Genomic DNA, 18,897 nt, shown 5'->3' on the forward strand with positions numbered 1-18,897 from the left:
CCATGCAAACCAGCTTGCAATAAAATTATGGGAGGACAGAGCGTCAAAGGAAAGGTTCTGCGAATGTGTGGCGAGTGCTGCCACCTAAGCACTTTTTACGAGTTGTGAATGTGAAAGCATTAATGTCCAATTGAACGTGGCTGAGCAGCCCTTCAAGTCATGAACTCCTCGCGGGCAAGTGAGTGCGTTGAGACGCTTGGCACGTTTTGATTTGGCCTTACCGAGGCACAGTTGGAACGCAGGCGAGAGCTTGCATGGACAAGGAACACGTGGGTAACACAGGCTTGCGAGGGTGAAGTGGTGTTGCAGCGATGCCCTCTCTCCTCACGCAACACTTGGCACGCTATCGCAACTGCAGGTGTTCCCTTTCGCCCGCTCTTCTCCGTCGAGGCGTGCTCGTGATATGGCATCGCAGCCATTGGGAATTTACTTGCCATTTCGCTGCTACAGACGACATACACCGGCTTTTTCGCTCAATGGGCCATTTGACACTTTCATATCAAACGCACGACCTTCGCGACACCTTTCTGGAATGCATTGAAGCTCACCAAGGCCTCTCCTAAGCTTTCTTTTTTCCGTGGTCTTCACCGATAAAAAATTAACTAGGCCCAAGCAGGTGTCAAAATCCGTGACGACACGGCAAGGTGGCATTGCCATCCGTTTTTCCACTTTTCCTGGTTACCAAACTTTTTCTTGCAGTACGAGTGACTTTACTGGTATTATGGAAAGGTAATTTACAAGTTATCTTCAGTACCCCTTTAATGTTGCTTCTTTTATCATCATCACTCCACTGAAAGACGAAGACCCCCCTCAGGAATCTCCCATTAGCCATCTTGCGTGGGCAAACTGCATTTCTGCATGCAAATTGCCTAATCTCGTCACACCACTTAATCCCCTCTTTTTCTCGACTATGTTCCCCTTCACTTGGAAACGATTTTGTTGCTCGAATAGACCACTGGTTATATGCGCTTTGTGCATTACATGACCCACCAAGCTGCACCTGCCGCAATTCCTCTCAATCTGAACTGGAATGTATTAGCTACACGAACTAACTAGTGAGCTACACCTTATGCAATTTAGAAAGTGATGTCCTCGTACCTGAAATGCCATATAGGTGCACAGTTGCTTGCCATCAAAACTCCCAAGCGAGTTTGTGCAGTCAGGGATAAAAAAATATGCACACTGCAGCGATGCTTCTGTTTCAAGCAAAACCAACCGTGTCAGACACATTGTTTGTAGCAAGGTAGACATCCTGGCGAATACAGTTGAACCTGCTTTTAATGACACTGGTTTAATTAGTGTGAGCGCTGTGTGTGTATTTCATCTTCCTCATCTGTACATACTCATCATCACCACTCAGGCCGTAAGAGTGGGTGGCTCACTCGCTAAAATAAAAGCGAGACCTGCGGCCTAACCGTTGTCTCTCAACATATAGAATATAACCATGAGCAGCCGATGCACGGTCAACTTTTGTTTGTGTCCTATGGTGAAATAAACCGGTTACTACAAATTGGCTGCCATGCCGCATTATCAGTTGTAACAGTTAAATCTGGCGACGAAAAAAAAATCCTCGAAAAACATTCTTTTTTTTTTTATTTGTTGACCCTTCCCCTACCGGGGAACAGGGGGGCACGCGAAGCTTGTCGCACCTGCAACATTAGGTGTCGCATTCCTGGCCTCGGGGGTTCGCTGCCCTTCGTTGACGCTGGGCTTTGGTAAGACGAGCTTTTAACGTGGGATCCGCTACCTACCGCTGTAACCAAGCCTGGGCTTGGGCTCCGCAGGATCCGCACGACAAGCTCAAGTCTGCTCCCAGCAATGTTGACGGCGTTTCTCGTCAAAAGCGGCCTGTTCCGCCGCCGACCGAGCAACGCAAGCCTTCCCATCCGTTTGCCAAGCGTGCACTGAAAAAGAGACCCAACGCGTGCAAGGCCCTTTCCTTCCCTTGCCCTTCCCCCGGCACGCGCCCGCTCCCGATTTGGTGCTCCCGTCATGTGTTACGGGCACATGCCTCGCGTTTTTCACCAGCGGTCAATTCTAGGCCTTTCTCGTCGTTTGCCTTCACTTGCGCGAGACAGGTTTTTTGCAGTAACACCTACAACGGCTGATGGCACCGACACTTGTGAGAGCAATACAAGCTTCGCTTGAAAATACTGTGACCAGCCGCATTTGCCTGCGTGCTGCACATCTTTGTCGCATCGCCGTACGCAGCGCCAGCTTCCTGCACCTCTCTCCAGTCTCGCTTGTACCTCTCCAACGGTGGCTCGCCTTTCTTTCTTTTTTTCTTCTTCTTCTTCGGCGCATACAGCAAGTAGACAGATTGTGAAAATCAATAATACGGAATGGGACCATTGTAATGAGTGGTTTTATTAGTACATATTGTTAAAACTAGGTAATGCTATAAGTGGGTTCAACTGCAGTTGCGCAGAGCAGCATAGGATAGCATGAGCTAGGCACCAAGCAACATGCCTGGTGCTGTCGATAGGTGCCTAGGGACAGACAACTTGTTGCTACTGTTGGCTTCTCTTCCCCAATTAAAACTGGTGTGAATGCATTCCACAAACTGGGCCTGAGAAAGTTGCATGAGCTGAGAACACATCACCGAAGTTATAAGTATCGTTCTTGCAGCGAAGCTGTTTATGGCTACCCTGGCAAATTTTCTGCGTCCGTGCGTGTACACCGTCACATCGACAAATAAAATTTTTTTTCTCCAGAGCTAGTGTAATTTTGAGTTTCCGCGTAGCAGAATTACGTTTTCTCGTATGTTCAAATTGCAATCTGATGCTATCATGTCTGCAGGTTGTGTGTAAGTCGTACTTGACAAATTTTGTGACGCACTTTACTTTGGGAAGAATTAGTTTCAATAAAGCACTTGTGCCAGGCAGAGGGTCTACTAGAATGAGGATATATGCTGCACTCCGGCACACCTACTTGCACGCGTGACAAACATATGCACACAATGTGTCTGTCCTTCATGAGTGGGCGCTCTAGAGCATCCGTTGCATCGGTCGTGCAGTGTGTGCTGCGTCCATAATCGACATCAGGGCAAGACTTAATTACAGTGACGTTCACTTCGTAAATGCGGGTTACGCACAAGCGTATGGACGCCACGAACATGCATCACGGCGTCGAAGCAAGCACCAACGGAAAGGGCACGAATGAGGTCATGGACGTTACATTGATCTTGACGGTGCAACGCCTTGTGGCGGTGGCGCTTGTGCAACGTCAGCAAGAGCTTCGATGTACATTCGCTTTCACAGGGTGGAATGGAGGAAAAATTTTTTATGGTACCACATTAGAGAACACAAGCGCTGTCTACCTTCCCGTCTTGCGTCTTCTTCTGTGGCACAATTACACATAAAACCATACCAACTAGTTTAGCTTTCCGTGATTCTGACCGTACATGTGCCTGCTATCCTTTTTAAAACAAATATTTTTCTTTTACTCTTTCCCCCATTTTCATGGTCAGCGGCCAGTGTTTCATTGCCGATTGAATGAGGAAATGGTAGTTGGGAAGAGGAGAAAGGGCTGCCATGGAGGCGGAGCCAGCGAACAGAACGCAGCTAGGTCACCAGTGTGTGCCTGCCAAGTTTTCAGAATTTTCATACTTGCGAATTTGTGACAGTTTTAAGATTTTACTAATGTTACATCAAGTTTTATTGCTCGCAAAAAGGTTTCACTCGTTAGTCTCCAAACCTGTTGGAAGTCTTCCGACAGATGCAGTAGGTGTACTTGCTTCAAGTTTGTACGGACAAGCTCCTGAAGCAGGCAAAATCGGCAACAGCAAAGCCACTGGAGAAGTCGCTGTAATCTAAAAAGATTGTATTGCTTGTCAATCTCTGCTGTTCAAAGTTCACTGCTGAACCGCTGCCGTAACGGCGACATGGCGGACATGGCTAGCGCACTGGAGCTAATTTCCCGCGCAAACAGTCTTCTTGCCCCCCCCCCCCAGGATTGAGTTGCCGCACAAGAACACAGTCACCGGGACGCGCCCTGATTGGCCTTCCGAGTGGCGGCCCCCGGGCGCCCTCTCCGCACGAGCTCTCTTCCGCTGAGCACTTCCTCGCAGCAGCAGATGCTCACAGGCCTGCAACGAGTTGGTTACCTGAGACCTTTGCTCTCGCGACTCCTCGTTCTCGCACTTGGTTGACCGCTACCTGGTTAGCCCTAGCGCAGCGGATGCGCGTACTCGATCGGTCTTGTGGTGAGCCTTTGCCCATAAGTGCCATGACTGTCGCACTGTGCTGTATCTTGGGTGAATAAGTCTGAGTCTGCTGGTGAACTGACTCCGGAGCCTTCTCTGCGCCGTGTCGGAGGTTCGAGGAACCCTGCCGTAGCGTCTTTGTGCATTGCGGAGTGGAGGAGCGCCGTGTCCTTTCCTGACCATCGCTCGTAGGGCAAGCCTAGTGCAAAACCATCTCCACAAGCTTTTAAAATAAATGTGTGCTATCCCGCCTTCGCCCCCTCCCCTTCGTGATGACTGTCGCAGTAAAGGAACACAAGTTAGAAAAAAAGTGATGCAATAGTAGAGCCATGTGGCTTTCGGGGATCGAGATGAAACACTGCAGTATTGATACAAGACTGCAACATGTGCACGCCATGACTGTAGAGGAACAGGAAGAAACATCGTGCTGACGACACTTACAGATGATTCTGCAAATTCAGAAAACTAGTCGCTTGCTTGACAAATCGTCTTCGATGGTTTCTGCATAATTATTTATCAAGACAGCTATCAACTGAAACAGTCTGCCCACAAGTGCCATCATTCATGTCAAGCCTGCTCGCTTCGGAGCTGTCACAGTCACTTTTTGTTGACATTATTGGTTGTCTCACCCACCCCTTATGTAAAACCCTGTCTGTAGGGTTCTTGAGGTACTGTAAGTAAACACAGTATGTTGCATCAATACATGGTACAGCATAAACCAGACTTAATATGCACAAAACGAGTGCCTTTATTGTATACTATTTCCTCTGTTAAGTGATGCTTGATCATCTTCATCCCGCATAGCCGTGTGTGTTAGGAAAGTTATGCCTCTGCCGCCAAAAGTCTCGACCCCGATGCCACCCGTGTGCCAACAAGGCAGCGAGCAGTGCCCTCGCTCGTCCAGGCCACAGCGGGTGTGGCTCACGCGACCAGCGCTCGGCCAGTTCGTCGGCCACTGCTACGGTGCTGCATCCACGGTCTGCAGATTCACTCAGGACGTGGCGCACCAGGGATCCAATCTGCACACCAAAAGAAAAAAAAAAAAGAGGGCCACTCAATGCAAAACAGAGGTAGTTGTCTGGAATGTGTGTGAAATGTTATGTGCTTATTTCGAACGTGAGGTCTATTTTTGTTCGATCACATTTGGTTCTAATGTTATGCACATTTCTTTTACTTTCTTCTATGGGAAAATTCGATCCTTGTATTTTGCTAAACAGGGTAGCTTCTGTGCGATTCAAGAAATCCACTAATACCAACCTTACTGCTCTGTCTACCCTAGAACAAGAGCTGCAAGAATGGGAAAATTAGGGAAAATTCGATCCTTGTATTTTGCTAAACAGGGTAGCTTCTGCGCGATTCAAGAAATCCACTAATACCAACCTTACTGCTCTGTCTACCCTAAATCAAGAGCTGCAAGAATGGGAAAATTAGGGAAAATTCGATCCTTGTATTTTGCTAAACAGGGTAACTTCTGCACGATTCAAGAAATCCACTAATACCAACTTTACTGCTCTGTCTACCCTAGAACAAGAGCTGCAAGACTTCCAGAAAACACTTTTTTGAGTGCCAACTTCCCAGTCCAGCAACCTAAAAGCATAATTGGCACACGGACAGTGAACAATAAAATGAGATTAAGGGTAAAATGTTTCAACGATGCGTTCATTCAAAAGGTCAGCCGAAGAGCTACAATTTCACAGCAATTTTGTATGTTGAATAGAGAATTTGTTAAAATAAACGAAGCCACAAAGTACTTTTTTTTCTGTGGCAAGCAAGAAGTTGAGTCTGAGCATTTCAAGAAGTTGGCAAGAAAGTGTTGTAATTTGCGTATTGGGCTGGTTCTACACTCTATACCGACAAACAAGTATCGTTCCACAGCCTCACCGAGTGTTCCCACTCGCAACCAAAGTGTTTCTCCATCTCGGGGTCATTCTGCATGCGTCCATACATCTCGTACGCAGAGCTCACCACTGCCTGCAAAAAAAAATAAAAAAATGGTGCAATAAGTACTTGCCAGGAGAACTCTTTCCCGCAAGTACTATATTTTCCCATGTATAGCCTAGAAACCCTAATTACAACCTCTGGAAAAAGAATATTACAGCGAAAACCTCTAGAAAGGTAACCTTGCGGAATAATTTGCACAATGAATAGAACCAAGGTTTCACTGTTGCTCTGTTCAAATGCAGTGCAGCTTCACAGGAATGCACTCCATGCTGATCACTTTCGGCGATACTATCGCCTTGGCCATCAGGCGCACGCTGATTGGTTGGCTGAACACTACGTCAGGCGAAGGCAATAGTATCACCGAAAGTGATCGTCTAAGAATACATCCCAAGTTGTCACTTTATGCAAGTATCACTGAAAATTTATGCACAGGAATGAAAAAAATGCCACATTTGTATACAGTGTGTCAATGATCATCAAGAGGTCCCCTATTTTACAGAATGTGTGTTTTGCATTAGTCTTGCAGCCAATTTCTTAGAAAGGTAAATAGTACTAAGCTCTTCTCTTTTACACAGTTAATACATGTGCACCACACAGTAAAAAAAAAAAGGAAAATGAAGTTTGGCTTCAAGAATCCCATTTCTGTGTTGCAAGACAGTAGTCCAACAATGTCTAATGCCTTTGAACTGTTTTCAGTTTTTCAGAAACAGTAGCAGCAGAAAAGCATATTTTGAAGACAGAACAAAACTGAAGTGAATGGAAGGATTAATCAAAATGTGAGGGCAGATAAGAAGCCACAAATGTGTTGCAAGCCAAGCCAATTAACTTGCATGCATTCCCTAGCATTTTTATGATGGCTACACACAGATAGGTGGACAATGTAAGTGTTCCCTTTGAAATGGGACAGCGATATATGCTATCAAGTTCTTTCTGCTTACTGTTGAATATTGTCCCATATTTACAGATAAGTACGATTCAGTGGCAAAGTACTAGATAAATTCTTGTTCATTTTGATTTCAACATCCACTTTCTTCAAACTATTCTAAGGAAAGCTGCCCTCTGGTGGTATTTGTATGAAACTATGGCATGCAATTTTTTTTTTTTTTAATTGAATTGCATGCGCCTTCATGCAGCTTCAGATGTTTACATGATAACAGCCAATGGGTGTGTGAAAAGAAGCCATGTGACTGCCCTCTTTGGAAAGCTGCGCACCAGGACACTGTCAGCTTCATGTTGACAAGACAGTCTTAATTCCAACAACAGCATGGAGGTTCACAACGGACCTCTAACCATTAAAATAAGCTCCTATTTCTGCATGATGGATCAGTACACCTGGACATAGGACTAGCCTCACCAATTAGGCCTTCGCTGAGCAACTCTTGTCAATGAATTTGCAGTGAATGATTTCACTATTTGTAAATCATATGAAAAGAATTGGCAGCTCACCAGTGATAAAAAAATTTGCCAGTGGTTGAACGCAGTTAACCTGGAGTAGTAGAGCTATCGCTCTAAATAAAAGGATTCTACTGATGTGGCAGTGAGGTTGTCAAATCATGCAACACATTGGTTTGAGCAAAATTCAATTGCTACTTAAACATACAAAGGAATGATGCCTGAATCTAGAAGGTAATTGAGTAAAATTAACTGTTTCATGGTTAACTTGTCCAACAGATCGATCACACCATGTCTATAAAAGAGCCCTCCAAGCATACAAATATTCTGCAGTAAGCATGACAGCATGTTGCCTCATGGGGAAGATATAGTGCAGTTATTATGTAGCACAATGGTACCATTTATGAATCAAGTAACACGATTAGCATTTGCAACTCGGAGATATCCTGCCATTAACAAGTCCACCAACAAAATTTTGTGAGGGCTTTTTCACAAGTCACACTGTTGCTACAGTTGGATTATTATGCTCTGCTATAAAGCTGGCTTGCTGAATTTTGGGCACATTCTCTTAAAAAGCAGTACTTAAAGCATTACTTAAAGTAGTAATGGATCAAGCCTTAAAAGGCTTGATGCGGTATTGTGAGAAGTCACAAGAAATCAAGCACAAGTTATGCTGTCAGTGGAGGATTTCACAAAAGAGAGTGTGAGCAAGCCCAGGCTGCGCACCATGCGGTTGAAGATGTACTCCGGCACATACAGGACGCCATGCTCATCCAAGAGGTCACAGTCTGAGTCTGAGAGTCGTTGCTCATTGACTGGACCACACACAATCTTGGCCTCCATGCTTGGGATGGTGTCCGGAGTCAGGACCTGAAACATGACTTTGCTGTACTGCTTCCAGTACCTCCCAGTACTAGGCACTATTGAAAGAAAATTTACTCTGATTTGATGTTCAGAAGCAAAATGATTTAGCCACAAAGCTACTGAACTTGCTAACAAGCTAACAATAAGATGACATACATAATCTTGACAATATGGAGTTTTAGCTTGTCCGTAAACTTCTTACAGTTTACAGATTACCGGATAACCAGTTCCGTGAATGCCAGTAGCAGAGCTGGTAGCGACACTTGGCAACACTTTGCTCAACTACAATGCATATAAAAAATGTTTTCCTTGCAGGAGTGTTCTTTTTAAAAGGATGGCACGTTAATGATTACATCGTTACCCATGCTTTACACTAACAGTTAAGCAGATTATGGTAAATTCTTTTATAAGAGGACTGCACTTCAATGATTACTTCATCACCAATGCATTGCACCCGGAGTTCAGTAGAATATGGAAAGTTGCTGCTGTATTAACTTTGTGTGCTCTTTGGTTAAATTCTGCGTCACAAGATGTTGCTACGAGCATAGTTGCTGTTGTACACCTCTCTGACAGCCCTGTATTCCGTAAACGTTACAGACAAGTTAAAACTCTCCAATATTGCTTCACAGCACAGACTACGGTACATATTGCCACTTCAAAAATGTGTTGAAATGAAGACATGGTTTACATACATGGGATGTGGCACAGGGCACAAAGATGTCACACGGCTCAGCCAGCAGGCTCATATCACCATGGGGAACACGTGACACCCGCAGCCGGCTGCCCAGCTGCGCACAGAGAGAAGGTAGGACATGTGAATCTGACATACAGGACAAGGAAAATGAAGCAAGAATAAAACAAGCTGAGAACAGCTACACTCAGTTTCATACTTGGCAGGCAATGCTGCGGAAGCTAAGCAAGTGGCATGGTCACAGGAATGTATCACTCTGCGCACTTCCTAGTGAACTGGCCATTGATCTGGAAAGCCTTCGACGGAATATATTTTAATGCATAACATTATATGGCAAGGCAGTCGACAAATTCTGTGTGAAGCCAGAAAACCCCTTTCTCAATACAGTGCAAGAATGCACAGCTTAAGCCCATTGTGTGCATAGTTGATAGATGCCATCCGTAATATAGTGACAAACGACCCACTGCCGCAATAACAATTGACACGCTGGTAGCAAAACATTTTACGAGCCTATCCCCTTTCGCCGTTCCCCATACATAGAAAGGTGTTAAACCTAGTGAGGATGGAAGGTGACTGGGGACCTAAAACGAGAGGATGTGCCATTCATGCATTAATTATGCATGCACACGCAGCCATCCCCCGTTCACTGCCTATGAAAGCAGTTAATGCGTTGGTTACGCTGCAACGGGCATCGTGCAGACAAATTAAGCAAAACCTCCCTGAACAGGAACTGTCGCAGATATGCATAGCATTATATGGTGGTTGGTGCGGTGCTGAATGTATATGTTTGGCAATGTAAATATTACGTGCATCATTCTGCTCATATCCCTCATGCACATATAAATAAGTAAGGCATACTACATCAGCATAACCACCACCAGCGCCTCCTCTATTTTTTCAATGCCAGCCAGATGCGGCCGATCCATCGGTTCACCACCCTCTCCGATCACCCTTTCCTACTCTCCCCCGTCGGCTAGCGCTCGCACCTGCTTTACGGTCGTGGGGGAGAGTACCCACTGGGTGGCGCCTCACGACGAAAGTCGAAGGAAGTACTCCTGACAGACGCGTAAAGTGTCTACCACATCTCCTCCGGAACGGCAGCGGCACACACTCAGTGGCACACGTGGCGCAAGCAGTCGTACCCTCTAGGTAGCGTCACATCACGGCAACTCACTGAACTAAGGTGGATCAATGGTTCCCATTGCGGAGCGAGCGATTGCACTGGCATTGAAAAAATAGAGGTGGCGCTGCCCCCACACACATCATTATCATGCACAACACATTCCACACCACACTGACCGCCATATAAGGCTACGTATATTTTGGACAGTTCCTGTTTAGGCAGGTCCTGCTTAATTTTTTTGTCATACCTTCTATATAATAACTATGCCATATTATGCGACACAAGAGCATGAAAATTTTATATAGAATTACATGACGCACACCTATATGTTGCATATATGATGCACTAGTTCTTGGAAGCAAATGCGAGCAGTGAGACAAGTCTCTAGCTTCGTAGCATTGCCTGATATGTATGAAATGGCGTATAGGAGGGAGAAAGGTGTGAGAGACTCCCATTCACGTACTGCACCTAACTGAAGCTGGTCACGTAGTGGGGGCCATTAGAGTTTTCTCATTTTCTCACCAATAAATCTGCATTGCAAGAAAAGGACACGGTGATATCCTTGAAATAAGTTAGACACCGCACTTGACTGGACTTACCCGCGGGGCAAGCAGGTCGGCAATGTCATCGCAGCGCTTCTGGTTGACATCTGTGATGTGGAGCTGTGCTAGACCGTGGTCAGTCAAGCTGAGTGCCACCTCCCGTCCTGTGTCACAGAGGCCACAAGAAACTGTCAGGCCTTGAATGCAGGTCAAAGCCCCAGGTCAACAAAACAAGAATCATTACGCTTAATAGCCGACGAACATGAAATTTATTTGAGGAAAAGCAGAGAGGTCAAGAGCCTACTCTTCTTGTCTAAGGAAAAGGATGGGAGAAAAAGGAGCATGAGGGGGGACGATGAGGACAGGCAAGTAGAGCATAAGTATTATACACACAAATCATGATTGGAAGGCCTGTAGGCCGATGCAACTCAAGCCCTCACAGTCACAGATTCCAATACAAAGGCCAGACCATTCACAGATATGTAAATTTAGATTGCAGAACAGTCAGGCTGTAAATATCACAACCTTCACCCCCTATGTTTTGACTGTCTTGCGTAGACCTGCTCAGAAATGCACGCTATGCTAAAATCCGAGCAAGATGATACCTCCAAAAATTAAGCTTAATCAATGGTGCAAGCCTCAAATCAGTCCTGTGGAATTCCACAAGCTGGAGAAAGGTTCAAGAAAGGGCAAATTGTCACCCACCCAAATGTAGCACGAAGTTATAAAAGAAACCCGTATGGGTGTCACTGCAAAGCTTTTTTTCTGAGAAACCCATATGGGTTTCCTTTGTAGCTTCGTGCTACGTTCAGGTGGGTGACAATTTTCTCTTAAATGGAGCAAGTGATTGGCGATACTGTCAATGTGATCTTCAGGTCATTCACGCCATGATTAGCACACTTGTGTTAGAAGTTGCTACATCCTCAGCATGGCAACAGACATCAGAGTTATGCGGTGATGCATTACATAAAAATTACTACAAGCAGCACCGATCAGGTGTCACTGCAGCCAACTGCACATGCACAAGACATGAGAAACTGATCAAACGGAAATGGCACACTGTCCAAAGACAAGAACTTGCCGATGCTTCCAGCGCCCTGGACGCAGACTCTCTTGCCTCGCAGGCTGCCCAACTGGCTGTGGTCCAACATGGCCTCCAGCGCACACACCACACCTGCAAACAAACAAAAGAAATTACAGCAGCCTCCTGAATGTCGCAAAAGGAGTACAAAAGCACTCTTATTCCTCTGCACCTTGTGTTTCAGTCCTTCACTATTTTCCTTCACTGCTTTTTGTTAGCTATATTTTTTTCCAACTACGGCCTCCAAGATTGCGTGCGTTGGCAGGTTTGGCTCTGGCCATCCCATTTGGCATGTTCCCCAGCAAAAAAGTGTAAACTGGTGCGCACGCCCGACTTCCACGAGAGGGCGCTGTTAACCGAGGGCTCTGGCGGCCGTAGATGGCAGACCGTGCGTGATCTCCAACGTGCACATTGCATCTCTTTTCACGTTTCACGGATGAATTTCACTAACCCAGGCAGTTTTTCAGCTCTGCCCTGAACATTTTGCCATCTCAACCGTCTACTCCTTTTGTGCCTTTATCATGTACCTTTCTATATCCTTATCCAGTGATATTGTAGTATCTATAGTAGTCGGTACTTAAGGCATGTTTATTATTCTATTCTTCTAAACAAATTGTGTGGGCTCAAGCCATTCATTGTCTGTGAGCTTGTAGCTTATCGTAGATGGCAGAGTTTATTTATTTTTTTGTATTTCGTGTTGCGGGGGTTCAGCAACTGATATGGCTATTTTCATGTTTGTACGCCAACTCTAGTGCAATGATCTTCATGCACTAATTACTATTATCCTTACTGAGCATACTTATTTCTGTTTGTAGTTATCATTTCAATTGTACTTTTTTTGCATTGACTGTGGTGATGCTGCGTGCTATTGCATTGTGTGAATAATGCTCTTGTTATGTTGACACTTTTATTTTTCTGCCTTGTTGAATAATGCTTGTTTTACGTTGATGCAACTTAAGTTTTCCCATTGGCCAATGCGTTCCTGAATGCATGTAAGGTATGCATAAATAAATATATTTTGAAATAATAAATAAAATAAACATGCCATACGCAGACACGCAGTAAAATGACTAGTATTTCTCTGTTCGATGCAACTAACATTTTAGTCATTACTGTTTATAGTTTTGGTAATGCCTGTATGGGCGACATCTACATGTAGTTTTGTACATGTACATCTTCTACATGTACATGCACACACACATTACTAAATAATAATTTATTGTGTATTCAATAACGATACATTTTTCATTTTATAATGTACACAAGTCTTCTAGCTACTCCTACGTAACTCAAAATTAACTAGTTCCCACCTCGAGCAAGCAGCGGGGCTGCGTTAGCAGATCCACCCATGTCTCCTGGCACGTTGACAGCCCAGTGCGTACGCACATGAACGTTGGCCATGTCTTGGCTATTCACACCGACGTCCAAGCCTGCCACTGCACATTTCAACATCAACAAAGGGAAACATTCCCAGTCAGGCGATACCCATCTCATTCAAGCCGCAAAGGAAAGTCTGCTCTATTACTGCAGTTGGTAGAAAAGTGCTCAAAAGGCATTTGCAGAGGCGGCACAATCAACATGGACACCTGTGCCCTGGCTTCTAACATAGACCAGTATATAGGACTATTATTATTATTATTATTATATTATATTATTATATATATTTTATTATTATTATTATTATTATTACTTGCTTTGAAAAACATATATACACTAGACAGGAAAGGGAAAGCTAGGAGCAGGCTGGCAACTCGCCACCGGAAGGGGCACAATGCCTGCCTACTCTTCAGAAAGGAGGAGACACCAACATAGAAATGGAAGATAGGAAGAAGGGGAGGGAAGAGGAAACAAGGAGAAAGATGACAAATTTCAAAGATTTAAGCAGAACACACACAGTACAGGTCACACACAGTAGGGCCGGTAATTGCAGGTCACACCACTAAAGAATGTCAAAATAGAAGAAATAGTGTCTGAGGTTCCGTCAAGCAAAAACCAAATAGGCTACAAACGTGAACCTAAGTTAGATTCTTTTAGAAAAGTAAGAACAGCGCAATGTGCCTGATCGTGCGAAAAAACACCCAAAGAGTGTAAAAGTAAGCTTGGAACTCAAAACACATTTCAAGCTTTATTCTCTGAAACAGCATAAGTTCACCATAGCAACAAGATGGTAAATCAGTCAATCACAGTGACAAGCTACAGCAAAAAGCCATTAAAATAACTTTGTAGCAAAAGCAAAACAGTAAACAGCCACAACTGTTAACAGTACCACCAAGCAATAAGAGGTACGGGCTGGTTGAATTGGTACAATTGTTGTGGAACCAGCGAAAAGATGAAACACTAGAAGAAGACTACTGTCTTGTGCACAACTCCTTGTGTTGAATCTTTTCACTGGTTCTAGCACAGGTACCACCAAGGCTCTGGTTTGGTGACCTTTTATTATAATTGTTTTTGTACATGTGCCCTTTCATGTCAGGCAATTTCCCATGTTACAGTTGAATGTAAATGTACTGCCTTTGTCAGTGGCGGCATGCACGACATGCAAGAGCAAAGCATAAAGCGCTAACCATAGCAGCCATTGAGAGAGGATAGGAAGTCCCCATAATCGAAGAAGAGTGCCTGCCGAAACTCCGGTTGCACGTGCTGCCTGTTCTCCGGCTGTGGAATGATGCCTTTGCCTCCACCCAGCCTGCACAGGATACACTTCAGTCAATACAGCAATACAAGCAACTCGCGATGCCCCCACACAGGACAACAATGAGGAGCTAGCTAATGACAACTAATCACAGTTCTACTTGATTAATTGCTCCTACTGCTTCTAACTTTTACTACCTCTGTGCTTCAACATGCAATTAAATCTGAGTACATGAGCATTTTTCTATTGTCACCATTGAAACATGTTAACCTCGGCCATGCAACACAAATTTTATGCCCCTCTGAGCACTCTTGAAAGCATGCAACATACGCACTATGTACCATCAAAGTGCCAAAGTTCTTACAGTTTAAGTGTTTCCCTACTTCAAGTGCCCACTTTTTTATTTTTATTTTTTTTAAAGAACTGTATGAGGAAAACATGACAATCTTTATGCATAATAGTTGCCTAATAAAATTGAAGTATGTCCCACACTGATGACCAAGGACCTCATTAAAATCAAGTATGATGTGTTAAATATCACAGGTAGTCGTAGTTTTTACATAACTGCTTACAGGCCACTGTAGCAATCGTAGCAAGGAACACACAGCACCATGGCAGCAAGGCATGTTAGCCTTAAGGCCAACAAGACAATGGCATTGTTGTAAACACGGATTGCAATGCAGAATGTCGATAAGCGAATACTGTTGTGGCGAGGAAAAAAAATGAAATCTTGGCCTGTCTCAATTTCATGTACGCTTATTTCACCTCATTTACATTATTTATCATGCACACAAATCTTCCGTGAATTCACACCATATTCTTTCATTCTCCCCTATGCAACTTAAAGCTCAGCTTTAATGAAGCATTCCTCCTCCAATTAGGCAGCCAATATCCTTATTTTTTTTTTTCTTTCGTCTACCCTGGCAAACTTACTTGGCTTATATACTCATACAAGGCAATAAACTGTGGCAGGTTGTAAACAAATTGGTGGCGCATTTATCCTTTAGCGATGACTGCAGACTTCAGTACCATTCGCAATCTATCTTATGGTTTGTGGGTAATGGTTGATGATACATTTAATATAATGATTATTCTGAAAGGCGCCACATAACCAGTGACCTAAGTCGGCATAAGAAAGGTCCATTAAAGTGCAGCAAATACCCAGTGACCCGAGTTGGCGTGAAAGACTGTCATTGAAGAGTGACACATACCCAAGATGGTTCAACGGTTGATTTCGAACCTGGTCCCCTCAGCACAGCAGCTTGATGCTCTACCCATTTGACCATCAACTACCCAGTGACACAAATTAGCAGGAAAAAGGTTAGGCGCAGACACAGATAAACAGAGACATGCTGCAAAGTGGGTGAAGTTTCCGAAGAATGCTAATAACATTCAAAGAAAAGGGAAAAAAAAAAAGGAAACACGCACCAGACGCCAGCCAGGGCTGCCTTGACGCCTAAGAGTGCCGACTGACGTAGGCCATCCCGCAAGAGCTGCTCCACACTAGAATACGGTTGTAGCCGAATGCCTCCATACTGAAACCACAAAGCATGCAATAGTAACCTACCATTCGACCTTTCATGGGGACCGCATTTGTATTGGCACGGGGAGGGACTCTCATTTCTTTAAGTCATCCCGATTTATTATGCTACCATAAAATCCATAAGTGACAAGCCTTATGATTGCAATACTTTGACTTCAATAGTGGACAACGCTTGAATTGCATATAATTTTATTTTCCATATGGGAAATATTCATAAACACGTTCGTGCCATCTCTGTTCCACAGTAATATCAATGACAAGCGAGCTGTAAAGATCCCGTGCAGTTCTCTGACAGCGCCGATTTTCTTTTCAGTCTCTTCCTTTATAGCCAGCCGCCGCCGACAATGACCGCATGTCACGTTACCCTACTAGCTCATTAAAACTAACTTGCCGAGGATGACAAGGCCACCTTTGACAAAGACAGGACTGCCTATCTAAATTTAGGCCAGCCTTTCTGAAGCGCTTTATCCCTGTTCATGTAAACACTTTTTTCCTAGGTGCAGTAGATGTCAACAGCTTGCAAGAGACTTGACACATGCACAATAGAGGGCAGAGGGTACTAATCCAAATATAAATGCTAGCTGTGTCATGGTGTAGATGGCTCATGAAAGTAAGGAAAATAGTGTTTTTTGTGCAGCCCATTTTGTGAATGCACAACCGCTGAGTGACAAATGTGATCCACTAATGGAGCTTGTTTTATGACGGCCCAACTTCACAAATAGGTCTGGTAATGGCTCGAGGGCTGAGTAATAAATAGCGTCAAATTGCAAAGGAGTAATGATCGGCCATCTAGCCCACATAGTACTTGGCCATGCAAAGAGTGATCTGGTATAATTAAAGTTGTTGGTCAAAAGTGCTAAATGAGGAAGCAGAAAAACAAACTTGAAGAGGGCAAAGAGATTAATTCAATTGCACAGCGAGGATAATTGATCAAAAGCACTATAGAGCTACATGGTGTTCATGGCAAACATAATTTTTTTTTATTTGGGCAATATAATAATCTGTGGCTAAGGTCAGAATAAACAGTGTTAGATCTGATCACTGTGTGGAGCATTAGGGGTCGTTTAGATGTTTACATCAAGGCTACAAATGGTGAACCAGGTACTTGTACTGCGCAAAGGCTGCAGTGATTCGGTGTTGTACACAATAGCTACAACAGTTAACGAAGCGAGACATCCAGATGAATAGGACAGCATAAGCAAGCTAGGCTGGCCTTTTGTGTGTATTAATGTGCTCCACGCAAACTTCAGCCAGAATGTAATGGTAAACTAGCAGAGTGAACCCATTTCACTCCCCATATCGAGTTAGTCGTACAGGCCTACAAGAATACGTTTAAACAGCTCGATCTTCGCTAGCCCGAGAAACTACTGGGCATATTAAATAGCAATGCAATGGCAATAAGGCTCCAGAAAACGCCTATGCTTGGCCTCTGACCAATACATGTATGCTTCTGGAGCGGATGGGGAGCAATCGTATGAGTACAAACAGAAACACAGCAGATTTCTTTAGGGAACTCGGACTGCGCACGGCCTACACCATGTGAACTTTAGCACAGCCGCGAATGTGAGCCCCCGAATCAAGGTGAAACGTAAGCTGGGTCGCACGGCCTGTCCGCGGTCGGTGCGCCAGAGGAAGGCCGTCATCAGGCACCCCGTGCGTAGACCCAGCTGCATGAGTATGGCCTCGTGGGAGCGGAACTGCTGCTCGGAACCCGAGTTGAGCCAGTCGGCCAGCTCCTGCAGTTCGGGGTGCGACACGCGCACAATGCCGCCATCGTCGCACACGGCGTAGCAGCGCTGGATGCCTCGGCAACGCAGGAAGTCCACCAGCTCCGAAGGGCGAAGAGAGAGCAGATCGCCGCGACCCTTGGACGCTGGCGCTGGGTTTCCCGATGGTGTCGAACCACTGCACCACCCCCGCCGTTGCCGCGGTGGCAGCAGCGGCGGCGGCCGCAGCAAGCGCCGAAGCAGCTGCGGGCCTCGCAGCATGAATGTGTAGGGGCCGCGCGCCTCACATGCCTCGAAGCAAACTCCGACTCAAGGTGCCCGATCCACCGGTGCGCGCTTTCTCAAACTTCGCTCGGCGGGACTTGTTTACAGTTCTCGGTGGCCTGCTTCTTGCGTATCTATCGCACAGCTAGCGGGGCGATTTAACGAGGCTCCGCTGCGGAGAGGGTAGCGCTGCGCGACCATTGGTCGCATTAGTGGGTGTTTTTCCTGACGTTGGCACACTGTGAATCGAGTTTCGGTTTCGCTTACAGAAGGAGGCTGTGCAAACGTATTACAGATCGCTTTGCTGTACGCGGTGCATATTTGATCCGAGGAGATTTTATACCTACTTAATTTGGCCCAAGGGGGGTAACCAGCTTGTCCGTCCGCTCGCAAGGCTCACTACAGAACTGCACCACTTGTTCCTTCTTTTTCTTCTTTTTTTTTTTTTCATTTGTTGTTGAAGCAAAATGTGCGGTCCCGGCCGGCGCGCATTGAAACAGATGTTAAATTTTGTGCGTCATATATGCCAACCGACGACGAGAAAAGTAAACGATATTATAAGCCATTCTACGCTGTGCAGGGGAATTTCCCCGTGCCCTTTCCATTTTATATGTCGTCCTAAAGCACTTGCGAAACTTGTTCCGCTTACATGTCTCATTGCCGGTGCGTAGTATACATGTTATACGCAGAGCACGTACGTATGCTGCGCGCCTCCGACTGTCGTAATTTATTCAGTTCTACATCCTTTTTTTTTTCTAGCAAGTTCTATTTCTTCCTCTTGCCACACTGGGGTTGTCATTCCCATATAAACGCCGAGCGTATTACACACTTCAACGTCAAAGAATCTTATTGACGACACGTAACCACTGCGGCAGCAGGATCAAGCATTTACG

At 45.1% G+C, this 18,897-nt stretch overlaps 1 protein-coding gene across 1 annotated transcript; it reads right to left on the bottom strand.

Annotated features, from left to right (window-relative positions):
- Positions 1–4,928: 4,928 nt before the first annotated feature.
- On the bottom strand, positions 4,929–18,188 carry LOC119431288 (leucine dehydrogenase). The gene is made up of 10 exons (XM_037698756.2): positions 17,618–18,188; positions 15,899–16,005; positions 14,403–14,524; positions 13,149–13,274; positions 11,839–11,931; positions 10,815–10,921; positions 9,094–9,189; positions 8,264–8,407; positions 6,086–6,175; positions 4,929–5,223 (listed from the first exon to the last, which is right to left on the bottom strand). The coding sequence occupies exons 1-10, from the start codon at positions 17,999–18,001 to the stop codon at positions 4,996–4,998; spliced, it is 1,497 nt and encodes a 498-aa protein (XP_037554684.1). The 5' UTR covers positions 18,002–18,188; the 3' UTR covers positions 4,929–4,995.
- Between the last annotated feature and the right edge of the window lie 709 nt (positions 18,189–18,897).

This window comes from Dermacentor silvarum, chromosome 10 (genome assembly GCF_013339745.2).
Source record: "Dermacentor silvarum isolate Dsil-2018 chromosome 10, BIME_Dsil_1.4, whole genome shotgun sequence".
NCBI classification, from domain to species: domain Eukaryota; kingdom Metazoa; phylum Arthropoda; class Arachnida; order Ixodida; family Ixodidae; genus Dermacentor; species Dermacentor silvarum.

Coding starts and splice junctions, on each gene's coding strand:
- LOC119431288 (XM_037698756.2), bottom strand. CDS start 18,001: ATGCTGCGAGGCCCGCAGCTGCTTCGGCGCTTGCTGCGGCCGCCGCCG. Junction 11,932..13,148: donor AGCCCCGCTGCTTGCTCGAG/GTGGGAACTAGT, acceptor GTTTGTTTGCAG/GTGTGGTGTGTGCGCTGGAG. Junction 5,224..6,085: donor GTTGCGAGTGGGAACACTCG/GTGAGGCTGTGG, acceptor TTTGGTGTGCAG/ATTGGATCCCTGGTGCGCCA.